Source organism: Salmo trutta, chromosome 17 (assembly GCF_901001165.1).
Source record: "Salmo trutta chromosome 17, fSalTru1.1, whole genome shotgun sequence".
NCBI classification, from domain to species: domain Eukaryota; kingdom Metazoa; phylum Chordata; class Actinopteri; order Salmoniformes; family Salmonidae; genus Salmo; species Salmo trutta.
The window spans coordinates 38,698,521-38,718,092 of NC_042973.1; the positions used below are offsets into that span (position 1 = coordinate 38,698,521).

Consider the following 19,572-nt stretch of genomic DNA (forward strand, 5'->3'; position numbering starts at 1 on the left):
CTGCAGGGACTTGCTTTCATTCAGCCACGAGCATTAGTGAGGTTGGGCACTGATGTTGGGCGATTAGGCTTGGCTTGCAGTCGGCGTTCCAATTCATCCCAAAGGTGTTCGATGGGGTTAAGGTCAGGGCTCTGTGCAGGCCAGTCCAGTTCTTCCACACCGATCTCAACAAACCATTTCTGTATGGACCTGGCTTCGTGAAAGGGGGCATTGTCATGCTGAAAAAGGGAAGGGCCTTCCCCAAACTGTTGCCACAAAGTTGGAAGCACAAAATCGTCTAGAATGTCATTGTATGTTTTAGCGTAAAACGGTCCCAGACAATTATTCCTCCTCCACCAAACTTTACAGTTGGCGCTATGCATTGGGGCAGGTGGTGTTCTCCTGGCATCTGCCAAACCCAGATTCATCTGTTGGACTGCAAAATGGTGAAGCGTAATTCATCACTCCAGAGAACTCGTTTCCACTGCTCCAGAGTCCAATGGCGGTGAGCTTTACACCACTCCAGCCAACGCTTGGCATTGCGCATGGTGATCTTAGGCTTCTGTGCGGCTGCTTGGCCATGGAAAGCCATTTCATGAAGCTCCCGATGAACAGTTCTTGTGCTGACGTTGGTTCCAGAGGCAGTTTGGGACTCGGTAGTGAGTGTTGCAACCGAGGACAGACAATTTTTACGCACTTCAGGACTCGGTGTTCCCGTTCTGGGAGCTTGTGTGGCCTATCACTTAGCGGCTGAGCTGTTGTTGCTCCTAGACGTTTCCACTTCACAATAACAGCACTTATAGTTGACCGGGGCAGCTCTAACAGAGCAGACATTTGATGAACTGACATGTTGGAAAGGTGTCATCCTATAACTGTGCCACATTGAAAGTCACTGAGCTCTTCAATAAGGGCATTCTACTGCCAATGTTTGTCTATGGAGATTGCATGGTTGTGTGCTCGATTTGTATATACCTGTCAGCAACGGGTGTGGCTGAAATAGCCGAATCCACTAATTTGAAGGGGTGTCCACATACTTTTGTTTATATAGTTTTGGGGGTTATACGCAGAGTAGTTTTGGGGGTTATAACTTTTATCACTGCACCCACCCACCCACCCACCCACCCACCCACCCACTTAACTTCCCCTTTCACCTCTCTTTATAGACGACTACCCAGCAGGTACGTGGCTTGGCGACGAGAACAATGCAGAGATGCGTGTGCGCTGCCCAGTGTTGCCGGGCGACATGCTCCACCTCAGCACCAACTGCCGCACAGCGGAGAAGATGGCGCTGACACTGCTGGACTACCTTTTCCACCGCGAAGTGCAGGCCATGTCCAACCTGTCAGGACAGGGCAAGCACGGCAAGAAGCAGCTGGACCCACTCATGATCTACGGCATACGCTGTGAGTCACGCACACCAACCCACTCACTCACACACACGCTTGACATGGCACCAGCTGCCAGTGACTATTTGATTGATCTTTCCCCATAGATGTATCATCGGCAGGGCTCAATCCCTTCACCCTCTAGCACTTAGGTTACCCTTTGACCCTGTCATCAACCACTTGTCACAACAGCCACACCCTCAACTCCAAATGCTCCTGTGTTACCTGTTAAGATATCACTGACCCATGTTGTAGTGTAGCTCCAGTTCCATCCAGTGAGACCTGAATCTCTCTGCATTCCCCAGGCAGGTTAGAACAACACATGCATTCATGCGTAACACATTTTACAACATACCAAACTCCAATTGACAAGCACATGTAGGTCGGAGTGTTCATGATGGGGCCGTAGCTAATGCGCTGACCCCTTTGATTCCTAATTAAGCTTAAATGGGTAATGAGGGAAGCTGGAGGGGAGCCAGGAGAGGGGAGCCAGGGGAGGCTGGCTGTGGTAGAGGAGTATTTATTGGGAGTAGTCTTGTGTGTGGTGAGAGATTTGGACTCTGTCTCCCCACATCTATTACTGTTTGTTGATCACAGGTGCCGTGCAGGAGTGGCGGAGTGCGTTGGTGTGTGTGTGTGTGCACTTGTATGATGCAGGTGTTTTGTGTGTGTCTTTGTGTAATTCAGGTGTGTGTTTATGCAATTCAGGTATGGTGTGTGTGTACCTGTGTGTGTGTGTGTGTGTGTACCTGTGTGTGGAGACAGATTTGGGCTGACACTGAGTTATGTGGGGGCTGGAGCAGGGCCAGGTGACTCACTCACAGTAGGCATGTTTCCATTGACCCAGGTTTATTTGGCAAAAGCAACGTCACAAAAAAATTGTTGCATGTTCAATGGAAACGGCAGATATAGCAGAAATGTTCTAAAGATCGACAACATTTTGCATCTGTTCGACAGGTTAATTTTTCTGTCGACAAACTTTCTTTATTGCGATAAACTATGATGGAAACTGTGTTTTTTCTGATAAATGATGATTGCCAAATCATTTTGAAGGTACACATGGCACATAATGTCACCCCGTAACTATAATGTTCCACGCAACATTTAATTTTAAATGCCCAATACTATTTTTCTTACTATAAAAATGTTTACCCATGCCTGAATTGCTTCGCCTTGCTTTTCTGTTTGGCTGGCAAGTTTAACCATCCAATTATTTCAGATGTACAGGAGTTACAAGTGTCAGGAGGTACAAGTGTCACCAATGCACACAGACTGTGGTGATACTTTGGTGCATGAGAATTGTTAGAACATGGCAAATATAAATTATTGCATTCTATCCATGCTGTCTTTCACGGGCTACCTGAGACCTGAAACAGATAGGTGGGAGGGCATACAGGCAGTTGCCAATGTATTAATACGCAATTTGCCTAAATGGGTAAACACTTCAACCACTACATTTATATTCAACACTAGGTTTTTCAAAAAAATGTTTTGTTGGTGTGACATCATTAAGTCCAGCTGTTTTTATTGACACAATGGTTAAATGGAAACTCACCCAAGCAGGCAATTGTCACATCTATTTTATGTGCGACCTTTCTAAATGTCGACCAAAAATTGCTGGACAAGTTAATGGGAACATAGCTACTCCTCTGCCTGCCTGTCCAAGTGGGACTGGTGAGAGAGCACCTGCCTTTCGTGCCTGTACACGACTGTCAGGCGTTTTGTGTGTTGATGTGTGTGTGCTAGAAGCCTACCCCCACACCCCCTTCCCCCTCCTCGTGTCTCAACTCTTCCCCTCGGGTGATAGCAGCCTCGTTAATCGGGGTAGAAAGAAGCTGTCAACTCCTCTGTCTCACCCTCAAACCAGCTGCTAACATAACCGCACCCTCTCACATGTTATATATCCACCTACATGGTCCCCAGTGTCAGAGATTGGGATGATATGAGTACTAGCAGTGGTACCTGTCCAACTGTACCTTGACCACCAGATTTAGAATCTAGCTAGAGTTTTCAGTGCTTCTGACATTTTCACAGTTCAGGCAGAGTTGCATTGTTAGTGGACAAGGTTGCACTGTACAAACTACACACACAGACTTGGCATGAACCGCTCTCCATCTTAAGCAATTATTATGACCATTTCTACCTTGTCATGGTGAGTTAACCATCTTAAACTGAAGTCATCCTAACATGGGCCCTCGGTCCTTGTTCCCCTCAGGTCACCTGTTCTATAAGTTTGGCATCACTGAGTCGGACTGGTACCGGATCAAGCAGAGCATCGACTCCAAGTGTCGCACGGCGTGGAGACGCAAACAGCGCGGCCAGAGTCTGGCGGTCAAGAGCTTCTCCAGACGTAGCGCCAACGCACCGGGCAGCTCAGGTAGTCATGATACCTGGGGTCATCACGCACACACACACGCACGCACGCACGCGTGCGCGTACGCACACTTTATAGTAAAACTAGTCTTTCCTCTCACTTATGTAAGTGTTGGTGTATAAGGAACCCAGTGAGTAGTGCAGATGCAGAGTGTAGCAGATGGTTCTAATCTTCACAACACAACAACGCCTCCTGTCCTCCCCTCCCTGTGATCCATCACCTCTCACCCTGGACCAGAGAGAGTGGGACAGCAGGGGAAACCCAAATATCCTGTGAGCCCACACAAGGGGTGTACAGTCACAGCCCGCTCTTTTCCCAGGCCATGCACCCTGCAGAGCACGTTCTCTCACACTCACCTTAATAAAACTGCTTCGACATTTAAACTAACTTTAAACAGTTATTTATTAATGAATGTAGAGAGAGGGCTAACACCAAAAGTACAGTCTCCACGAGCCACCAGGCTCTCGCCTCACTGCCAATGGCTGGGCTGGGGATTATTTACATACCTTTGGCTGTGTCCCAGATGGCATCCTATTCACTATATAGGCACTACTTTTGATCAAGGCCCATAGGACTCTGGTCAAATGTAGCGCACTATATAGGATTACGGGTGGCATTTGAGAGACAGCCGTGGTCATGCTGAAGGTTGGAATATGGACCTCTTACTGGCAGGAAATGCAACACATAGGTATGATATGAGCTGTACCAGTCAGATGTCTGTGCCTCGTGTTTTATATACCATGATATTATTATTTTGAGAATGAGTCATTTAGGCCTGCTTTGTCCCTTTTATGATCAGTGTGGTGGGATGTAGGCCTACATCAATCTAGCAACAAAAAAACATATTCTCATAGCGAGCACGCACGCACTAGTGTAAACTAATCACACACACCAAGCACACACACCCCCAATGAGATAATAGATGGAGCTATGGTGGGCTGATGGGGGACGTGGGTGTGATAGTGGTGGGTGTTTAGACTGAGACCGGGGGGTTTGTGTTTGGCCGCTGGGTCATGAGTCTGTTTGGACTGCTAGCTTGAGAGTCCTTGTTGTGTATTTAGACATGATTGATACAGTATAAACACACACCATCATCCAGCAGATGGCCTGAGCTGTTGCCAAGTATTCCTCCGGAGGAGAATGGGTTTTTATTTCAGTTTGCTATCCCCCCCTTTCCACCTAATGGATCTGGGGGAGTCGGTCAATAATCTGGTCCTAGATCTGTGTCTGAGCTGGGTAACTTCTATCCGGAGTATATCTTACTGTTGTTAACTCTATTGCATTACACTAGTGCCTCATCCTGCCCTGTGCTAATGCCCTTCCTCCCCAGAGGTTGGCGCTGTGGCGGAGGTGGCTCACATGGAGGGGGTGACCCAGCAGACTCTACACTACACCCTGGCCAACCAGGCCGTCCAACAGGTCCAGATCCACCGCATAGGAGAGGACGGACAGGTCCAAGTGGTGAGTGTCACACTATCCTCTCCATCCTGCCCTACAGCCCTGATTTATTTAGGTTAATCTTCTCTATCTCATCCTCTTTTGCTTCTCTCTCATTTCATTCTCTCTCATGCCCTGTTTCTCTCTCTGGCTTACTCCCTGTCTTCTATTTCTCTCGGTCGCTCTTTTTCCCCTCTTTTCTTTTGCACTCCCCATTTCTCTGCCTTTGGTCTCGGTTCTTCTCTTCACAAACCCCTGCGCACACACAACTTAGCATGGTGGCTAGGAAAACTCCCTAGAAAGGCAGGAACCTAGGAAGAACCTAGGCCAGTCGTCTTCTGGCTGTGCCGGGTGGAGATTATAACAGTACATGGCCAAGATGTTCATAGATGACCAGCAGGGTCAAATAATAATAATCACAGTAGTTGTAGAGGGTGCAATATGTCAGCACTTCAGGAGTAAATGTAAGTTGGCTATTCATAGTTAGAGACGGCATGTGCAGTAGAGAGAGGGTCCAAAACAGCAGGTCCAGGACAAGGTAGGACGTCCAGTGAACAGGTCAGGGTTTCATAGCCGCAGACAGAACAGTTGAAACTGGAGCAGTAGCATGACCACGTGGACTGGGGACAGCAAGGAGTCATCAGGCCAGGTAGTCCTGAGGCATGGTCCTGGGGGGGTGTGTGTGTGAGAGAGTGAGAGAGAGAGAGACTCCCCCCAGGTATAACAGACTGACCCTGTCCCCCCGACACATTAACTATTGCAGCATAATTACTGGAGTTTGAGACCGGAGGGGTCAGGAGACACTGGCCCCGTCCGATGATACCCCCGGACAGGGCCAACCAGGCAGAATATAATCCCACCCACTTTGCCAAAGTACAGCCCCCACACCACTAGAGGGATATCTTCAACCACCAACCTACCATCCTGAGACAAGGCTGAGTACAGCCCACGAAGATCTCCCCCACAGCACGAACCGGAGGGGGGCGCCAACCCGGACAGGAAGATCACATCAGTGACTCAACCCACTCAAGTGATGCACCCCTCCTAGGGATGGCATGGAAGAGCACCAGTAAGCTAGTGACTCAGCCCCTGTAATAGGGTTAGAGGCAGAGAATCCCAGTGGAGAGAGGGGAGCAGATCAGGCAGAGACAACAAGGGAGACAGTAGGTATGTACGGCAGGACCAAATCAGAAAGATGGGTAGGAGCAAGCCCACGTAATGCTTTATAGGTTAGCAGTAAAACCTTGAAATCAGCCCTAGCTTTAACAGGAAGCCAGTGTAGAGAGGCTAACACTGAAGTAATATGATCACATTTTTTGGTTTTAGTCAAGATTCTATCAGCCATGTTTAGCACTAACTGAAGTTTATTTAGTGCTTTATCCGGGTAGCCGGAAAGTAGAGCATTGCAGTAGTCTAATCTAGAAATGACAAAAACAGTTATTTGGGAGAAGTATAGTTGTACATACAACGACAGGCTAAGAACAGGTTAAGTCCAGAATTCCACCCTTGCGGACTATAAAAAGTAAATGATCATTATTTGTGAAAGTATAGTTTTGTGTTCATCTCGGTTGACCCAGAACTACAATCTTGCGTAATTTGGTCAGATGCTAGTCTGTCCATGAGAGATTAGTTTTGCGTTAATATCCAATGCAATATTATCATGTAGAAAAATATGTATTAGTGAGTAGACCTGGGTTAAACTATTTGAAATAATTGTAAATACTTATGTGTTTGATTGAGCTTGCCTGGCTTAATAGTCCAATGTGAACTGCAAAACCCGCCCATCTGGCACTCCAAGCAGGCTAGAGCAAACGCTCAATGTACATTTTGAAAGATTTCAAATAGTATTTGAGTCTAGGCCTAGTGGGGAGAGAGTGAATCATGATGGGGAGGTTACCGTTGTGCAGTTATTACCCTCTTGATATTCTACAGAGTATTAGCGGGTGCAGCCAAGCCTGAAATTTACGAGTGCTGCTAATGCAGTGGAGGAAATGTAAAGCATAGGATCTGTCAGGCAGCAGGGCTCAGACTAGAGGCTGATGGTGGAGGGGTGGGAGTGGATGTATGTGTTAACGGTGCCACACACACATTGTGAGTTCTTGTTCTCTCTCTCTCTCTCTCTCGCTTTCTCTCTCTTCCCATCTCGTTCTCTCATCTTGTTCTCTCTCTCATCTTGTTCTCTCATCTTGTTCTCTCATCTTGTTCTCTCTTTCCATTATCAGATCCCTCAGGGACACCTCCATATTGCCCAGGTCCCACAGGGGGAAGAGGTGCAGATCACACAGGACAGTGAGGTAAGTGTTTCTGTCTGCCCGTCAGCCTGTCTGTCTATCCGGGTATCTCAGTGAGTGACTGAGGGCCACTTTAATAGTCAGTAATGGTAGCTAGTATTAAAGTCATTAGGCAGAGTTCACCGTCAACAGATGTTAAATGTTAACGGTGCTTGTTTATATCTACCGCCTGCCTATGCATGGGTTATTATACTATTTGTTTCCAAATAATACCCAGATGGTCTGTGTCTCTCACTAGACAGCCTCACATGCACACAATGGGTTGGCTCTAAGAGAGTCAGACTCAGAACCACACAGTATCTGAGAAATAATTATCTGCCTCTGCATTATAGATAAATATTTTTAATAAGATGTGGGGAGGAGATTTATTTTGAGGCGACACTGCGCGCGCACACACACTTGAGTAGACATATACATACACACACGTACACATACATGCAACCATCATGCAACACACACACACACACACACACACACACACACACACACACACACACACAAACAAACACCTGCACTGGAAAGGACTGACACATCGTCCAGGTATTCTACAGAGGTTCCTAACCTGTACAACTAAGACACAGGGAGGAAGACAGTTTGAGAGAGACTGAGGAAGAAAAGCTCTGAAAGCCTTTCCTGCTCTTTGTGATTGGACGCCAGAAAATAAATTTTTTCACTCTATGATTTTGTTTGTTTTGGGAGTTCAAAGCTTAGCAACAAAATCCCACTTTTCCCAACTGTCGCTCAGTGTGCGTTTTCATTAGAAACAGGGGCCTCTTCATCAAAGCCATTGGTTTCAGCATGTTGGAAAAGGAAATAAGGCTATTTGGGAGAGATTACCATGCTGCCTGTCCATATGGCAGCTCAGACAGCATTGAATATGAAATAGAATTAGGAGTGAAAACAGAACAGGGAATATAGGCTAAATTGGGCTTGTTTTTCATGTGGTCTTGTTAATGTCATGGCGTCTGTGTGATTTGTTTATGCTGTGTGTGTGTGTGTGAGTGAATGATGCTGTGATTGGTATGTTCATTATGCAGTATGATTAGTGTGTGTTTACAAAATGTGTGTGAGTCTGTGATGCTCTCAGGCTGTCTGAATGATCCCTCTCTTCTCTCTCTCAGGGGAACCTTCAGATCCACCAGGTGCATGTTGGGCAGGATGGACAGGTAAGTCCCTTCACCCCCTGCAGTAACTTTATCCTCAATCTTCATTACGGAAAACATTTTAAAACATTTTGCAACAGAACACGTGAAGTCCAGGTAGCTCCTCCGTTTCAGGCCGTTTTCTTCAGTTTGGTGCCTAATGAACACGACCCATGGAGGTTTGTTCATTACTTTTGGGTTAACTCAGTGTGCTGGTCCCCCTCTTTCCTGCAGACCTCTTAAATGCGCACCGAGAGGAGCTAGCTCTCTATCCCTGTCTGGTCTGCCTCTCACTCTGTCTGTCTCTCTCTCTCTCTCTCTCTCTCTCTCTCTGGCTCTTCCTGTCTCTCGAATGTCTTTCTTTCTAATCTCTCATTCTCTTGCACTTTCTCTGTTTTATGTGCCTCTCTCTCACTGTCTGTCTCGCATGCTTTCTCAACTTCCTGTCAGTCTTCCCCCCTCCATCTCTCCATCCTTCCCTTCTCTCCTCTCTTTGTGGATAGAGGAGAGGATGGTGTGTTTAGTACAGAGGGCTCTGTTCTTCCTGTTTCTCTGTTCTTTCCTCTGGGATCAAAGGGAACCTCCTGATCAAAGCACCAGGGCTGTGTGACGATCGCAGATCATACATCACAGATGGGCGCTGTGCAGACCAGGGCATTATTTCATATTCATGATCTCGATTGTCTAGAAGCCTGGCTGTAGAGGAAGTGGCTCGCTCTCTTTCTCACGCTACCTAGACTGTTTTTCTTTCTGAGGACAGGTGTGTGTGTGCACAGCACCATTTGTGTGACGTTAACTCTTTCTCAGCTTATGAGTTCTGCTCTTACTAAACCCAAGCTATTTTTCAGCCAATTAGCTCATCCCTTATTCCAAGGTGCTGTCATTGTTTGGAGAGCAGCTAATGTTAGGTAAGGAACTCCAACAGTCCTGGCTACTCCAAACTCTAGACTTGGCTAGCTAGGCTAGAGTAAATGCCCCTATGTGTGCCAATGGTACTTTCCACAATATAATAGTTTATCACTTGTCATTTACCTAGCTTGAACTCCAGCTGTTCTCGGTATCTCCATAACTCATTGAACTCGGTGATTCTCAAATTATAGTATGTGTTGATTGCGAGACTACCTGGCTTAGAGCTAGCCTGGATGACAGTCTGTTTCTGCTCTCTTATCATGCCAATGTTTGGCTTGACGATGACAATGGAGAAGGCACACACTGAGACTAAGACACACTCACGTCCTCAGTTGAACCTGTCGTTGAGTCTGGTGGGCCTGACAGCAGCATTCCTGTTTCTCTCTTGCGTCTTGGCTCCGGTTGCAATTTGGTACTGGTTCTGATTTTGAAGCCGACAAAAGCGAAAAAAGTTATACAGTAGTGGTACAACTATGTTTCCAATGTTATTTAGCACTAACGTGTTGTTAACTCTGTCTTTCTGCTTTATTTAGTACATCTCACATCTCTTTATTTAGTACATCTAACATCTCACATGGCTAGTTCCTCGTTGTTTTCACTATTACTATTGTAAGACTATCAAATGCATCCCCCCTCCCCACACTCTGATGACATTGTAAAACACCTTCTGCCATTAACACTAGATCCAGCCACTCTGTGTAAACACACTAGTGCATTGAAGAGCAGAGTGTGTCTTAGATCGTAGTGCCCCTCACAGTGCCAGAGTGTAGCTAACTAGGCCAATGTCTCAAATGGCACCCTATCCCCTATAATATAGTGCACAACTTTTCACATAGGGAATAGTGTGCCATTTGGGAAGTACCTTAGCCGTGTATAGGGACTTAACGAGGCAGGCCCCTAACCCCCTGGCAGAGCATGGAAGCCTTGTCCAATAAAGACCCTCTCTTTTCTTTTCCCCCTTAACTCTATTCGTAGTTTGCACCTCCGTCGCGCCATTGTTTTGAACGTTCTCAAGCTGCCCTCTGTGGGTGGCGCCATAGTGGTGCCCTAAAGTGTTGATACGCCACATATTTAGTAGGAAACAACTTTGCCAGCGTTATCATGTTGTCAAATTTACTTTTGACAGATGGCAGTGTTGCCATTAACTAGCAAAGTTTGTCAGAAATAGCTAGCAATACTAATGTTAGCTAACTAAAATCCGGTGGTCTACCCCCAATCTTAGCTAGCTAGCTAACGTTATACTGCATCTAAAGTCAATCTGGTGACATCAAAAGGTTTTTCTACCAATTATTGCCTCATTTTGAATGTCATTGTATTTGCAAGCCACTGTAACTCACTTTTGATGTAATCTTCATCAGTGCCCATTGACGATGCATTGAGTAGAATGCTCAGTTGGGCATCAGTCCAAAACGAACGTTCAAAACAATATTGTGACCAAACTTGCAATCCATGAATAGCTTGTATTTTGTATTGTATCTGTAAAATGATATGTGCCCCGCGCCAAAACAAACACACTGACTTATTCTTCTAGCCTTGTGTTCTAGGTCTGGCTTTTCACACACACACATAGACATAGACATAGACACAGACACATGGCACACACGCACATGCACAAACAGTGACTCAATGGCATCTTCCCTCCTTGCTAGTGTGTTTTCCCAGGGAGTGAGACAAGAATAGCACTAGCTGACTCAGTCAGTATTGTTCATATGAGAGCGTGGTGTTTTTGTGTTTGTGTAATTGCTCTGAACATGGATGCAACCCAGATCAAATGAAAGGAAGGACACATACATTCTCTCTCTCACACACACACACACACACACACACACACATGGAATAAAAAGGCACATAAGAATGGCGCGTGAGTCACTTCTGACTTATGAGTCACTTCAAATCAAAGTTTATTGGTTGCTTACACAGTTTTGCAGATGTTATCGCAGGTGCAGCGAAATCTTATGTTTCTAGCTCCAACAGTGCAGCAATATCTACCGATAACAACACATACCAGTGGAGGTGTCAAACGGTGGGTGTAGCTGGTGCATGGAAGTCAGGCGCAGGAGAGCAGAGATGAGTGGACAAAGCACTTTACTGAGGCAATTATTTGAACAGAACGCAACCACGTCACAAAAACAAATGCCCAAAGAACAAGTGAGGCTGCCACAAAGCACGGGTACAAAACACAACCCAGCGCAAACCAGCCGGAAGCGCGCCAACCTGACAATAAACAATTCCACACACAGACATGGGGGGAACAGAGGGTTATATACACGACAAGTAATGAGGGAATGTAAACCAGGTGTGTGGGAAAACAAGACAAAACAAATGGAAAATTAAAGGTGGGTCGGCAATGGCTAGAAGACCGGTGACGTCGACCGCCAAACGCCGCCCGAACAAGGAAAAGAACCGACTTCGCCGGAAGTCATGACAGGAGGCTCCTCAGAGGAGGAAGGAGAGGACCATCCTCTCTGTTTTACATTTTTTTTGGATTGTGAAACATTAGTTACCCTTTTTAAATAAAACTATACTAAATATTCACGTCACCAAATAATTTCTAAAAACACACTGTTTTGTAATGAAGGTCTACATTAGCCTCAGCAGCACTCTCTGGGGTTGCACCATGGTGTAGCTGGAGGACAGCTAGTTTCCATCCTCCTCTGGGTACATTGACTTCAATTCAAAACCTAGGAGGCTCATGGTTCTGACCCCCTTCTATAGACTTATACAGTAATTATAACTTCCAAAGGACGTCCAACAACCTATCAGAGCTCTTGCAGCATAGGCCTCCCAAGTGGGGCAGCGGTCTATGGCACTGCAATGCTAGAGGCATCAGTACAGACCCTGGTTCGTTCCCAGGCTGTGCCACAACTGGCCGTGATCGGTAGTCTCATAGGGCGGCGCACACCTGGCCCAGCGTCATCCAGGTTAGTGGAGGGTTTGGCCCGGGGGGCTAGGCCGTCATTGTAAATAAGAATTTGTTCTTAACTGACTTGCCTAGTTAAATAAAAAAAAGAATTAATTGGCATGTTGTCCACCCAATCAATGGATCAGAGAATGAATCTAGTACTGAAGCATAAGCTACAGCTAGCTAGCACTGCATAAAATGTGGTGAGTAGTTGACTCAAAGTGAGAGAAAGACAATAGTTGAACAGTTTTGAACAAATTTATTTACCGTAATTTCCGGACTATTGAGCGCACCTGAATATAAGCCGCACCCACTGAATTTAAAAATAAAATATTATTTTGAACATAAATAAGCAGCACATGTCTATAAGCCGCAGGTGCCTACCGGTACATTGAAACAAATGAACTTTACACAGGCTTTAACGAAACATGGCTTGTAACAAAAATAAATAGGCTTTAACGAAACACGGCTTGTAACAACAACAAAAAAATTAGCAGTAAGCTTTAGTTGTCTTTTTGCACTGAGTCAATTCCTCACGCTGCTGTTTCCAACGTCTTATCATCGACTCATTAAGACCAAGCTCCCGTGCAGCAGCTCTATTTCCTTTTCCAACAGCCAGATCAATCGCCTTCAACTTGAAAGCTGCATCATATGCATTTCTCCGTGTCTTTGCCATGATGAGGATGACAAAATGACTACCGTAATCAGAATGATGGGAAGTTTGAGAGCGCTCGATTTAAGCTAAACAGTAAACAAAAAAGTTGTTTGACCATAACCCGTTCGGCAATTTCATTGGTCTAATGAAAGCTTCATGCCGCCAAAAAACTGAGCACGTCACAGAATGTGTTTTTTTGGAGAAAAAAAAATTGAAAGCGGGAAAAATCCATATATTAGCCGCGTCATTGTTTAAGCCGCGAGGTTCAAAGCGTGGGAAAAAAGTTGCGGCTTATAGTCCGGAGATTACGGTATTCAAAAATGAAGAGGGAGAGCTAGCTATATTTTTGTATTTTTTTCACTTTCACTTAATTTGCTAGCGAATGCAGCTAGCTAGTTTAACCTACTCAAACATCCTGCTCAAACAGAGAGAGGGATGCTGTGTTAGCCAGGTTGGCTATGGCTATCCAACACTGGAGCTCTTCCAAGTCAAGGTAAGTTATTGCAACCTGGGCCCGCTGAACAGCTTACTGACTGTACACTGTACTGCATGATTGTAGCGGGTTTGCTGACGCATTAGTTCAGGTATCTATGTTGACTAGCTATGATGTTAGTTGATATGGTGACAACGATGTAGGCTGTGTGTAGTGGTTATGATATGAAGGTTATTTTGGAAAGTGTTTTTCGCCTGGTCACGCAGCTGACGTGTTGTGCACTGAAGTCCACAAGTGGAGGGGAAAAGAGCAGGCAGATGCGAGAAGGGATTATACAACGAGCAGATCATGCTGTTTGTATGTGGCTTCTATTAAAATGAACTGTGTTTGCGTGTGAGTAGGGGTGTATTCATTCTACAGATTCTGTTGATGAATGTTTCTTAAACGGAAGCAAACAGGAGGAAATGGGATAAATATACCTGAATTTCGCTAATAGAAACTCTTGTTTGCAACTGTTAGACTGATGATTACAACTTAGATCAGATAGATGCAGGCAAGAGTGTGCAAGGCGGTAATGAATGTCACGGTCTGTCACTTTAATTACTGAAATTTCTCAAGACCTGTGCACCTATGTTGTAAACTTTAATTTACAGGCTAGGTTGTAATGAAAATGTGAGTGTCATCTATTAGCCTTAACCTATTGATGTTACTTGGAGCTGGGTGAATGGAATATGCTGTAATAGAAATAAGGCCATGTTCATTAAAAAAAAATATTGTCCTCCCTCATCTTAAACGGCACTGACCACCACTGATACACACATAATCTAAAAGTAAAAAAATAACAAGAAATGACTGAAGTCAGATTTATCCAAATAACTTGATTACTTGATTGCATTCCGGATTGTGTTCTGTTCATTGGGCGCTGGTAATGCTCGAACACGGTGAGGTCACAGCAAAGATTGTCAAAAGACCATAGAGAAATGTGGTTGTCCATTTGCAGCATATCCATTTGGGCCTGTGAATGAATCTGCTACAATCTACAAGGCCTGTTTCTGAGTAGGCAGGCTACAGCTACACTTAAGTCTCTGTGATGTCATTGTTCCTCCAGTGCAGTGGGATACTGCTCACTCAGGCTATGTTAGCGTAGCTTATAGCACACTGCTGGAAGACTTCCACATCTCCACCCTCCCTCCTCTGCTCTCTTATCTGGGCCGCTCATCCCTCCCTTTCTCCATCCCTCTCCTTCTGCTATAGATAGACTGGCCCTGTCAGAAAGACGCTGGGTGCTTCCCTCCGCACCTCTCACTTCCTCTCCACACAGCTGCTGACCGCTGCCCTCTGAGGTGCGGTGGGGATGCTATGTTTCATGTGGTGACTGATGTTTCTGTGGCGGTGGGATCCACAGTGGTCGTTTGGGGGATTGTGGCTTGTGTAAGGGGCGTGTATTCATGGTCCAGACACAAGAGTTGTAGTATAGGCCTGAGTCATTGCAGTGCTGTGTAACATACTGGGGATTGTGACTCCCTATCACAGGTCTTGTTAATGGGTGAGGGTCTACAGTCTGCTCTGGGTTTAGAGGGGAAAACTAAGAGAGAGGGTTTTGGCCAAAACAAGACAGACAGAGACTGGCCCCCATCTTACCCTCTCCGTCCTCTCCACTTTACTGTGACTGCCATAGTTTCTGGACATTTCCTGCCTGCTAAGAGACTGCAGCATGGTATATCACTTACCCTTTGTGTGTGTGTGTGTGTGTGTGCGCGCACCTGCATGCCTATAGGTTTGTGCGCTCGAATGTGTGTCCATCCCTCATTGCCAGTCTTTGGCTGTTGAGGTCCTGGCAGGGCTGGATGATGGATCCAAGCAGTCCGATAACTTATTCATGATGCTGGAAGAGCAGGCTGGCCTGTGAAACCATAAAGAAATACTCTGTCCTCTCTGCTCTGATCTAACCATAACCATCTAACCATACCCTAATGGACACTGAATGTGTGTGAGAGAGAGGGCTGTATCACACACACACACTAGACACCCTTACCTCACACCACCAGGAGCTGAACCATATCTCACTCCTGGAGATAACCATAGACATCATCCTCTAAATTTACTGGCTCCTTCTTCCAAGTCTGTGTCATTCACTGAGGCTGTACCAGAACACTCCCCCCATGCAACCTCCGGTAGAGCTTCGGACCAGGCCTCCTCCTGTCAGGCAGATGTTGCGTAACACCTGGAACATCCTGAGGTTCTGCTGTTGTGGATCAGCAGTGGGAACCGGGTCAGGGATCAGTGATCCTGGCCGGACGGCTCAGTGTGTCCTGGAGTCTGTCCAGAACCCCAATCCCCTCTCACTTCCCCAGGCCCATCTGTCTGTCAGGGGCTGTATACTGTACACCAAAGGGAGAGAGAGATAGGGAAGGGGAAAGCGGGAGCGATAAGTGGATGGGGGGGTGAGGGAACAAGAGGAAGCTGGCAGGGGAGGGAGAGGGAGAAATGGTGGTTCAGATTAAGAGCGGGAGGATGGGACAGGTAGAGGGAGATGAGATACGGGGGAAGCAGCACCATATCGTAGCAGGGCTGTTTGGAACTCAGCTCCCTCTGCTTCTAATCTGTTGCTTCCCTCTGGGGCTCTGCGCTGGACTCTGGCTCGACTGAACTTAGCTCATGGCCCAGAGAACACAAGAAAAGCACAAGGCGATGGCTGCACTCAAACTAGTGATTGCTATTTGGCAGTTTGTGTGTGTGTGTGTGCGTGTGCACTTTAGAGATCACAAGCACGTGTGTAGGAGTTTGTGCTTGTTTGTTGGGTGTGTGTGTGTGTTTCTAATAGCAGGTTGACATCAGTTCCTCTCACAGACGGCTGCAGTGAGTTTGCTACAAATTAGGCCTAGGTGTGGACCTTCAGTCACCATGTCTCTAATGTTACTAATGTTTGACACAGAGCAGATGTTGAGGAGGTCCACAGGGTTAAGCACACAGACTTAGAACATAAGACACTCCGGATCGAACCACTGGACCACAGCCCGAATTTCTATTTAATCGTCCTATTTCTCCCTGTCCAAGAATGTTGTTGATAATATCATGGGAGAGCTTGTTGAGCATTTTGGGATCCACAATGCAGGAGGGAGAGAGAGGGGGAGAACGAGAGGGGGGAGACCGAGGGGGGAGAGAGACAGTTGAAGATAGAGTAAATGGCTCCACCCGTAAATAATGTCCATGGAGGGGAGGGGGAAGAGGGAATTGGATAATTGGAAACCGAGTGATATACTTACAGAGATACATTAAACATGGGACATAAAACATGCATGTTAGCAGTGTAGGATTTAAAGCTGGTTCTATTACAGAGGATCCCATTTCAAAGGAACTGTTTTTAGGGAGCCTGCGCTATCTCATATAGACCTATGGGAGGAAGATAAGGGGCTTTCCCTCAGATCACAGATCATTCTGTAGATCTCCAAGATCATAGATGGAGGTCACAGATCGCATGCCAAAATGTCTGTCTAGTTGGTCTTTGCTTTGCTGTGTAAGTGTTGGTGCATATATCATTGTTTGATATTTATGTATGTGTTTTTCAGTGCAAGTCTATGTGGGGAGAGTCATCCGTGTGTGTGTGTGTGTGTGTGTGTGTGTGTTTGTACTGGCCGAGAAGTACTCGATGTCCCTGGTAGTGTGTTAACAAGAACCAGATTTCTCTGGTAGCAACTTCACTGTGCCTGGAGCACCACCTCCACCACACCCAACCTCCAGACTCCTGCTGGGTTCTAGCCCACAGCCACCCCACGAAGATGCAGGGCTTAGTGTCTCAAATTACACCCTATTCCCCATTTAGGGGTTAATCATAACTACTACCTAGTGTGTTTTCACACATAGTTTTGAGCTATAGTTTGAATCAGAGTTGATTTGTTACTTTGTATTTTTTTAATTTGGCCCATTTTGGTTTTACATTGTCAAACCACTACAATTCCTAAACAAAACCACGTATCCAAGCAAGTAATTTGTTAATTGGACACAAATGTTCATCTTAAATCCATCTATGATTATCATGAAGCATCACTTGTGTCCAAATCTTCATATTACTTTCGCTTTTGTCTTCCAACAACATGCGGGAGGAATTCGCAATAGCCGCTCTAACTTCAATTTGAATAGGTTATATTCAGTAGCCTACAGCCCCTGTCTCCCCTAATCTGCATCGGATACACTCATCAATGCACTGCTACTCACAGAATGTCTGAGATATCAAGTTATGATGCTGCATGCATTTTATCAAATGCTTGCAGTCAAACAACTAGTAATACGCACGACTGGTTATTTTCCTGTGTTTGGTCTGGACTGCATTCTCACCTGCCGCTGAATCGGACCAAGATCACCCTTTTTGAGCAAACCACGGTGCGTTGTTTAGTGCGCGAGTGTGGATAGTGTTCACACCAGTCCAAAGGAAGCGAACTTAGGGGGTTAAACGCACCAGAGTTCTGAAAAAACGCTACAAACCAATTAGGTGTGAAAGGCCCCTTAGTCACATTTTCCCTAGTGTCTCATTTACATCAATGCATGACTAAGGGAAAATTTGACACATTTTGGTAACATTCCTCTTCCTTGAAGTTGTCTGTAGGCGAGTAGTGACGGCATCCACAATAATCTGTTGTTTACTTTTGCCACAACCAGGAGGTAGCATGATTAGCATCTTCCCCCCCAAATGATGTTAACAAAGCTGCATTGCAAGCCGTAACTTCCTAAGTGTCGATACCTGAGACGAACCTGTCCATGTTTTCTTTCCTGCGAGAATGTTATTTGTTGCAGTAATATCTGAATATTCCAATGCTCTGATAGTTCCATCAAGCCACCGGTGAGTTTTGCAGCTGGTAATCAATCTGCGTCTGAGTGCCCAACAGAAAAGGAAGCACACAATACAACTTTATTGTCCATGTTACAGCAAACAGACTGATGTGGCTGTGAGAATACATAAGGAAATAGTTCCAGTTTTGCGTAACAAAGTGACTATTTCAGAGCATGCAAATAAAAAACGAACAAACTTAGTTTGAATTGTTTTTGAGGACGTTTCGACTTGCAAGGCAGCTTTGCTAACATCGGTACCATGAATTACATGCATTTTTTTTAGATCATGCTAACCCCTGACTGTGACAAAAGTTAACAACAGTTTATTGTGAATATGGTCACTACTGGCCTACAGACACAACTCAAGGTTGTGTGTGTAGGCCAAAGAGGAATTTGACCCCAAAATCTATTTTGGATGTGCTATCCCTTTAAGAATACACAGCCAATAAACACACATGTTCCATCCCATCCCGCTTTGATGACACAAGCAAGCAAAGATGATGAAGAGGATCCCTTTAAAAGGGTCCATCATTTGTTTTCTTTTTCTGATGAAGACTGCTCGTATAAACAGCAGTAAAAACACTGAATGATGCCTCTATATCAGGATAAAGAGGCTTTTATTTACGTCTGTAAATAAGCCAGAGATGTTCTTTCATGTAAGACAGTTGTATCGTGCGCCATGTGGGCGGCATGTGAAAAGCAAGGAGGCGAGGGTGCGGCCGCTCCCTCCCAGGCTCCCTCAGAGCGGGTTTGCCAGAGGTTGCCGGGAGGTCAGAACAATTTTTTTTGTTTTACGGCATATATATCACGTCCATCTAAACAAACAAGCTAATTAGAATCATGATAAAGTGATCATTGTAAATAATTATTTTAAAGGCCCTTGTAAAAATGCATTTGTCAATCAGCTAGGCCAAGCTAGATTTTTGAGCCAGAGAACAGACACGAGTGTATATAGTACACTGGGGGCCTGTCTCGTTAAAAGAAAAAGGCCCTGCTAAATTACAGAAGTTATTTCAGTCATCGCAGTGGCCGACCGAAGGCCTTTGATTATACTGGTCCTGGATCAGAATTCAAACTGATCTGGTTTAGTCAAAACCACACTAGCCTTGACTGAAACTGTAGTCTACTGAAAGGCATGGGAGTTGGAGGAGAGAAAGAAAATAATATAAAGCAGGGTTAGTGTTAATGGAGGTGTCAAGCCTGTGTTTAGGAATGGTGTCATCGAGTGGGTGGAGGAG

The 19,572-nt window shown here is 45.6% G+C and overlaps 1 protein-coding gene across 2 annotated transcripts in view; it reads left to right on the top strand.

Annotated features, from left to right (window-relative positions):
• LOC115152161 (protein BANP-like) overlaps positions 1–19,572 on the top strand; it is a 76,298-nt gene that overhangs the window by 30,593 nt on the left and 26,133 nt on the right. For both annotated transcript variants that reach the window (XM_029696723.1, XM_029696724.1), the window contains 5 exons: positions 1,143–1,382; positions 3,580–3,741; positions 5,069–5,199; positions 7,398–7,469; positions 8,588–8,632. In XM_029696723.1, coding sequence (XP_029552583.1) covers positions 1,143–1,382; positions 3,580–3,741; positions 5,069–5,199; positions 7,398–7,469; positions 8,588–8,632 — 650 coding nt within the window. The remainder of the gene's footprint in view (positions 1–1,142; positions 1,383–3,579; positions 3,742–5,068; positions 5,200–7,397; positions 7,470–8,587; positions 8,633–19,572) is intronic.